The sequence below is a fragment of the Hyla sarda genome, chromosome 4 (assembly GCF_029499605.1).
Source record: "Hyla sarda isolate aHylSar1 chromosome 4, aHylSar1.hap1, whole genome shotgun sequence".
NCBI lineage: Eukaryota > Metazoa > Chordata > Amphibia > Anura > Hylidae > Hyla > Hyla sarda.
This window is the reverse complement of record NC_079192.1, coordinates 2,331,520-2,340,360: the sequence shown is the minus strand read 5'-3', so window position 1 is coordinate 2,340,360 and position 8,841 is coordinate 2,331,520. Positions and strand designations below refer to the sequence as shown.

Below are 8,841 nucleotides of genomic sequence, written 5' to 3'. Positions count from 1 at the left end.
AGGGGAAGTGAGGTATTATAGCCAGGGAGCAGGTGGAAGCTAATTAGGCTAATTGGGCCAGGCACCAATCATTGGTGCACTGGCCCTTTAAATCTTAGAGAGCTGGCGCGCGCGCGCCCTAAGGAGCGGAGCCGCGCGCGCCAGGACATGACAACCGGGGGCCGGGACAGGTAAGTGACTTGGGATGCGATTCGCGAGCGGGCGCATCCCGCTATGCGAATCGCATCCCCGTCGGCAATGTCAGTGCTGCGCTCCCGGTCAGCGGGTCTGACCGGGGCGCTGCAGAGAGAGGAACGCCGCGAGCGCTCCGGGGAGGAGCAGGGACCCGGAGCGCTCGGCGTAACACAAGTCCTCCACCTTCTGCTGTATGGTGGCTACTACAGCAATCAAAAGTCCACCACCACCTTTTCACCACCTCCTGTTGTACTCTTGCTGTTATCTCTTCCACTAGTCCACTGCCTCCTCCTGTACTCTGGATACTATTACTCCTACCATTCAGCTATCCCTTGCTGTACGCTGGAAACAACACTACCATACACCAGTCCGCCATCTCCTGCTGTATGCTGGAAACTACACCCCCTTACACTCCCCCACCTTCTGCTGTATTCTGGTTACTACTACCCCCACCAGTATGCCATCTTCTTCTGTACGCTGGCTACTACAACTCCTAAAAGACCGCCACCTCATGTGTACACTGGCTACTACTCTGCCTACCTGTCCATCACCTCCTGCTGTAGTTGGCTAGTACAGCTTCCACCAGTCCTCCACCTTCTGCTGTATGAAGGCTACTACATTTCTAACAATTTGTAACCTCCTGCTGTACACTGGCTGTGACAAACCAGCCAGTCCAACACCTACTGCTATACTCTGGCTATTACAACTTCTAGCAGTACGCCACCTCATTCTATCCTCTGGCTATTACCACTACCACCAGTTTGTCACCTCCTTCTTATTGTGGTAAATATAGGTCCCACCAGTCTGCCACCTCCTGCTGTAAGCTGGCTAGTACAACTTCCACCAGGGCCCATCTTTGCCTGTACACTGGCTAATACCAGTACCACCAGTCCACTACCTGCTGCTGTACCCTGGCAACAACCACAACCAGTCCACCAACTCCTGGTGTCTGCTGGCTACAACAACTTCTACCAGTCCATCGCCTCCTGCTGTATGGGGGCTGCCACAGCTCCCTGCAGTCTGCCACCTCTTGCTGTACACTGACTACTGCCACTCCCACCAGTCTGCAACCTGCTGTTGTCCGCTTGCCACTAAAACTCTAACCAGTCTCCAACCTTCTCCTTAATGCTGGTTACTACTTTACTACCTGGCCATGACCTCCTTCTCTACTCTAGCTACTAAAACCCTCATCAATCTGCTACCAGCTGCTGAATGCTGGATAGGATTACCACCAGTTCTCCACTTCCTTCTGTACGCTGTTTACTAAAACACCCACCAGTCTGCCACCTCCTATTGTATGCTGGCTACTACAACTCCCACCAGTACAAAACTTCCTAATGAACTTTGGCTACTACTAATCTGAATATTCTGTCACCTCCTTTTGGCTTCTGGAAACTACAACTCCCAATTGTCTGCCACCTTCTGATGTACTCTGGATACTACCACCCCGCACTAGTCCACCACCTTCTGCTGTGTGGTGGCTACTAAAACTCCCATCATTTTACCACTTTCTGCTTTACAGTGATTAATACTACTCTCGCCAGTCCGCCACCTCCTTATGTATGATTGCCACTACAACCCCATAAGTATGCAATCTCCAGCAGTATGCTGGATACTAAGAGACCCACAGTGCCCTGCTGTCCTCCTTCTGTAAACTGGCTGCTACAACTATCACTAGTCTTGCACCTCCTGTTGTATGCGCTGGCTTCTACAACTTTTAACAGTGGCAATGTCAATCCCCATCACACAGCCACCTCTTGCTGTATTCTTTTTTTCTATATCTCACACAAGTCTGCCACCTACTGCTGCACATTGGCTGCTATGACTCCCACCAGTCTGCTTCCTCCTGCTGTATGGTCACTAGTACAACTTTCAATTATCAGCCACATTCTGCTGTATGTTGGCTACTAAAACTTTCACAAATGTTTGCCACCTTTTGCTGTACCAATCTGCCATCTCCTGCACTATTCTGGCTACTACAACGCCCATCAGTCTGCCACCTCTTTCCTTACTCAGGCTACTACGACTTCCATCATTCTGCCCCTTTTTGTTATACGCTGGCTACTTCTACCCCTATCAGTCCCGCACCTCCTACTGGTTTGTCACTTCCATCCTACTGTAACACTGAGCACTCCGGTACCTGTTTCTGGACCGGAGCGCACGCAACGTCTGCCCCTGCGGGCTGCCCCGGTCGGACTCCCTGACCGGGGACACTCCGTCTCTGCTCCCGTCGGGGACGCGGTCCGCGCTGAGGGATGTCCCTGCACGCGTCCCGCGTCCCAGCGCCACTTACCTGTGCCCGTTCCGGCCCTCTCCTCTGCTTCCCGCTCACGTGACTCCCGGCGCGCGCATCCCTGCACTATAGGGTGCGCGCGCCGGCAGTTTAAGATTTAAAGGGCCAGTGCACCATTGATTGGTGCCTGGCCCAATTCGTTCTTTGTCCCTCCTATAAAGGTGTCCTGCCCCTTCATGCCCTTGCCGGATCTTTGTTGCCTCAGTGCCCTAGAGAAAGCGTTTTGTGTATATCCTTGCCTGTTGCCGATCCCATTGCTAACGACTACCGCCTGAGAACCCGTGCTGCCTGCCCTGACCTTTGCTACATCTGACTACGCCACTGCCTGCCCCTTCTGTACTTCGCCTGTCTCAGCTGCCAGTGAGGTAGAGCCGCTATCGGAGGACACGACCTGATAGTTACCGCCGCAGCAAGTCCATCCCGCTTTGCGGCGGGCTCTGGTGAAAACCAGTAACTGCTTAGAACCGATCCTCCGGTACGGTCCACGCCAATCCCTCTCTGGCATAGAGGATCCACCACCTGTACCGCTTCCTGCTATTAGTCCGGATCCTGACACCTACTACCTTAAACTACTTGCAAAACTACTTGAGAATATTCCTAGGTGACCCTAGCAAATACAGGACTTTACAGCTCTAAGGCAGTATTATTCACACATTTTAACTACTACTACAAGTCTGACACCTCCTACTGTACCCTGGATACCGCAACTCCCACCAGTCTGCCAAATCCTGCTGATCACTTAATACTGCTATTTACACTAGTCTACCACCCAATGCTGTACCTTGGCTACTACAACTTCTCAAGTCTGTCACCTGCTAAAACATGCAGTATACTAAAACTCCAACCAGTCTGCCTCCTCCTGCTGTACGTTGGATACTAAAACTCCCACCATTCCGTTACCTCCTGCTGTAAGCTGCATACTACTTATCCCATCATTCACCTACTTTCTACTGTACTCTGACTACTACAACTTTTATCAGTTTGTCACCTCCTACTGTACGCTGGCTACTACTAAACTTACTACAAAAACCACTTAAAAACTACTTGAATACATTCCCAAGAGACCCTAGCATTGTTATATAGGGCTTTACAGCTTAGGAAGTATTCCCTACACATATTGGCTACTACTCCTCTCACCAGTCCACTACCATTTCTTTAGAGTGGCTACTACAACTCCCACCATTGCGCCACCTCCTGCTGTACGCTGTCTACTACCAATCCCATCATTCACCTACTTTCTACTGTACTCTGACTACTACAAGTTTTACCAGTTTGTCCCCTCCTGCTGTATGCTGGGCACTACTAAACTTACTACTAAAAACCACTTTAAAACTACTTGAATACATTCCTAGGAGACCCTAGCATCGTTATACAGGGCTTTACATCTCTTAGGCAGTATTACCTACACATATTGGCTACTACTAGTCACACCAGTCCACTAATACTTCTGTAGAGTGGCCATTACAACTCCCACCATTGTGCCACCTCCTGCTGTACGCTGCCTACTACTAATCCCATCATTCACCTACCTTCTACTGTATTCTGACTACTTAAACTTTTACCAGTTTGTCACCTCCTACTGTACTCTGGCTACTACTAACTTACTACTAAAAACACTTTAAAACTACTTGAATACATTCCTAGGAGACCCTAGCATTGTTATACAGGGCTTTACATCTCTTAGGCAGTATTACCTACACATATTGGCTACTACTACTACTCCTACCAGTCCAACAGCTCCTATTGTTCTCTGGATACTACAACTCCCGATAGTCCACCACTACCTGCTCTATGCTGGCTAATATACTCTTTACACCAGTCCATCATCTGCTGGTGTACTCGGGCTACTAAAACTCCAATCGGTTCGCCAACTCCTGCTGTATGCTGGCTATTTAAACTCCCACCAGTCTGCCAACCCTTCTTTAGAGTTTTTCCTACAACTCCCACCCCCTCCTGTTCTACGCTGGCTACTACAATCCCAACCATTCCACCACCGCCTACTGTATGCTGGATTCTATTATACCTTCTTGTCCTCTACCCTTGCTGCTACTACCAGCCAAGCCTACATGTACACAACCCATGAGATTTTATAAAGGGATGATTTTTTTTATTTTTCAACCTTCGTTACTATTTTAGGAAACATACCCTCTAGCAACTCCCAAAAGGATCATTTTCGTAACGCTTTAAAAAAAAAAATGCCATTGCGTTTTCAAATAACTCTGTGTACATATTAACACCGGCAGGTATTTGCCAAGAACCAGAGATAATTTAAACCGTTTATTTAGTTTTAAAAAACATACCAAATCCAGAACACATTAAACAATCTGTAAGTTATCCTGGGTTACCGCATGTTGCACTAACAGAGGCTTAAAGCCACTAATACATCCCTAGCTGACCATAACAGTGTTATTAAGGGCTTTTGAACTCTTAGACAATATTATCCACATGTTTTGAGGTTTATTTTTATTTTTTTTCAAAGTAAAGTTTTATTAAAGTTTTCAACATAATAAGCAAAAAAGAAAAAACAACATGAGAAATGTCGACACTGGTCAGGCAACAAAGCCCACATGTCACAAGTAAACAAGGTGTTTGAGTCAACCAGCGAAGTCAATCATTACAGTAGTCCAAGCCTTACATCATGAAAGAACTTTAGAGAACAGAGGCAGTAAGTATCTAACAGGGTTCAGAACTACGTATAAATCCGATAACATTAATGAAAATTCAAATATCGCGAGCAGTGAAGCGGAGAACCAGGGAAGACAAAAGAAACACAATAGAGGTAGAGGGAACTGGAAGATAGAAGAAGAGGGAAAGAGAAGAAAAGATACAGGGGGGGGAGAAGAAGGAGGGAGGGAGGAGAATCGAAGAGGGGAAGATAGGATGCAGCAGACTTAGTGTAAGAGTTTTGAGGTTTATTTTATTGCTGGTTCATGAAGAACTAGCTTGATGCCAACTGAACATTTTCTGAAAGTTTGGTGAACCAAACTTTTTAAGTTTACTCATGTCTAGTGATAACCCAATAATAATTATTGCATACAGCCACCCCTATTCCCCTACAAACTGATAATCTGCACCTATTCCTTCTCTGAAGTTAAGGCCACATGATGTAGACACTTCTATGACACTTCTATGACACCTTACTGAGAAAGGTTTTGCTATTATAAAGGCTGTCACAATATTTTGTGGATTATTTATTTTGTTCCCATTATTAGTAACATCCGGCTGATAAATATCCTGTGAATGATTGGGGAAATAAGGAGGGGGCACCCAATTGGTTTCTGAATATAAAATTACTTTTGGGAAAAAAACTGACTCCATGTTGATGTGTTTGATGTTGTCAGAGGTGACCTGTTAAAGGGACCTAGTGAAGTTAGTGAGGACCTATAAATTGGTATAAGGGTATGCAGGATGAGGGGTGAACTGATCTTCTTACCATACCTGTCTATATAAAATATCTATGAACATTTTACTATGATTTATTTTTTAGTTTCATGATGTTAAATCTATAAAGACCAATTATAATAAATGTGACTGTTCCCACCAGAGACCAGAAATGAGATCTCTTCGGCTTTGTTCCACCACGCTTGTAATATTTCATCTATAAAAGGGGCACATAGTAATAACCTCACGTCTTTTTCTAAGACAAGAAGAAACTGTTGTTCTGTTACACACAAAACATCAAGATCATCGTCCTCTGTTTTCTGTGACTGTCCAAGGTCAATTATGTGTTTTCTACAGTTATGTTTATAGGAGATGTGTTGTATACAGTAATGTATACAGGATATATGTTATATGCAGTAATGTAAACAGGATATGTGTTATATACAGTACAGAAAGTCTTCAGACATTTTTACTTTGACATTTTATGTTGCTCTTTGAATTTCTATTCAAAGACTATAATCTTGCTAAGTATTCAGGTGAAGCCCCTTATGCAGCAACTACAGCCCCCAGTGTTAATGGAGATGAGGCCACAAGGTTTGCATACCTGGATTTGGTGATTTTTTGACAGGTCAGGTCATGGAGCAGGTAGGTCTGGAACATGGTAATCAAGACTCAATAAACGCTTTCACTAGGGCACTGGGCACACAAAGATCTGGCAAGAGGTAGAGCGAGGTGCACATACTTACAGAGAAGTGACAGGTGCAAACACAAATTAAGGGCGCACTAGCCTTTAAATCTCAGAGCTCCGGTGCGCGTGCCGGCTGTGTGGGAGCACGGAGGAAAAGAAGTAGGTGGAAGTGAGTGATGGCCCAAGATTTGCATGCGGGCGCGTCCCGCGATGGGAATCCCGGAGGGCCCGCCAAAGGACAGAGGAAGTGAGCACTCACTGCCAGTGTGACTGGCCGGAGCGATCGCCGTAACAGAAGTGCTATATTCAGTGATGTATATAGGATGTGTGTTTTATACAGTGATATACACGGGATATGTGTTATATAGGGTCATAATTTTCTGTCAAATCTGCCAGGACTATAGCCCTAACCTGTACTCCAATAGTTGTACAAGAGGATCAAGTATTTCAGGTGCATTGGAACAATAAAAGTGATAAAGATTTTTTTTTTCCCAATTCCCAAAAATTTTATATTGGAAAAAAAATAAACCAACACTGTAATCAAATCAATTTCCATAAAATAATATTTGAATGAAACATATACAATATATGATGTTCTGTATTGTGCGATTTCCAATTTTAGCTTATCCATATTTTGTCAGTATGTCATTTTATATTTTAGTGTTCTATTCATAGTATGTACTTGTCACTTTAGGGGGCATTATGAAGGGTGAGGACATTCTTAAAAATAAATAATAGAAAGTAGGAATACTCATAGGATGTTTAACACTAAGACTAAAGTAAAAAATATCACAGAGATTGATTATTATTTAAAATTTCTCTCCATCTTTTCGTTCCTCTCTGTAGACACGTTGGTCACAGTTCGAGTCCAGGGAAACTAAATCTCATCATCTAAATGACCGGAGCCGATCCTCTCTAATGTAATATAAAGGAGGAATCCATTTCCACTGTGAGGATTTATCACTGAATTTTTCTATAAATACTTTTCATTAAATTTTGTATAAAAAAAAAACATTCTCTGAATATGCAGAACAACAATTCTAATACGGTGACCAAAATTCTGCTCTTAGGATTTCAGGATTTACACAGTTTTAAGATTTCTTTCTTTCTCCTCCTTCTGCTGATCTTCTGTGTGACCATCTGTGGGAACCTCCTGATCATTGTGGTGGTGTCCTACAGCCAATCCCTCCACTCCCCCATGTACTTCTTCCTCACACAGCTCTCCTTCTCAGATATCCTTCTCTCCACCATTATAGTACCCAACATGCTCCAAGTTGTGTTGTATGAAGGACGTTCTCTGCCCTTTATCGACTGTTTGATACAATTTTATTTTTTTTCTGTCTTAGAAACATTAGAAAGTCTTTTCCTGTCAGTGATGTCCTATGACCGGTATCAGGCCATCTGTAACCCTCTACATTACTCTGCTGCTATGGACCTCACATTTTGTCTAAAAGCCGTTCTCTTGTGTTGGGTGTTGACATTTGCTGTTTCATTGACTCTAACAGTAACAATAAGTCAACTACAGTTGTGTGGACCAAACATCATTGACCATTTTTTCTGTGATTTAGATCCCATTCTTGAACTTTCCTGCTCAGATACTTTCTATATAAAATTAGTAGACATGATCCTGGCTGTGCCCTTTGCAATTTTTCCATTTATGGTGATTATGGTCTCATATGTTTATATTATCTTCACCATACTGAAGATCCCATCTACAACCGGGAGGCAGAAGACCTTCTCCACCTGTAGCTCTCACCTGGCCGTGGTCTCCTTATATTATGGATCCCTTATCTGCATCTATTTATTTCCAAATAAAGGAAATGTAAAGAAGATCCTCTCCCTGTTCTATACTGCAGTTACTCCGCTTCTCAATCCTATGATCTACAGTCTGAGTAATAGAGAGATTAAACAGGCCTTTATAAAGCTCATGAGAAAAATGTCAATAAATTAGTTCATTTATTGGTCTTTTGACTTTCTCGGTAAAGCGTAAAAAGCATTCTACTGAGTAGATCACAAACCTGAGGTTATAATTTTGTTGGGGTAATAACTCACTTATAAATTATGAATCATGGTCAACAAGAATATTAAACATATTTTGACCGTTATGAATTGCCAAAAATATGTGATTGCCTTGATCCCCATAAGACGCAGTGGAAGGGGGTGTGGCTTATAAACTACTATTGCCATCTCATCATGGAGATTACCTAAAGCTATGTCTGCTCAGGGCGTGGCTTGGCACGCTGGTGGCAAGAAGCAGCATGTGAGAGCTCCTGCCGGGCCACCAAAGTAAAGGGCTCACAACACT

The 8,841-nt window shown here is 44.1% G+C and overlaps 1 protein-coding gene across 1 annotated transcript; it reads left to right on the top strand.

The window, feature by feature from the left end:
• The first annotated feature begins 7,560 nt into the window (after positions 1-7,560).
• Positions 7,561-8,487, top strand: LOC130366665 (olfactory receptor 11L1-like). The gene has a single exon (XM_056568984.1). The coding sequence runs from the start codon at positions 7,561-7,563 to the stop codon at positions 8,485-8,487; it is 927 nt and encodes a 308-aa protein (XP_056424959.1).
• The last annotated feature ends 354 nt before the right edge of the window (positions 8,488-8,841 follow it).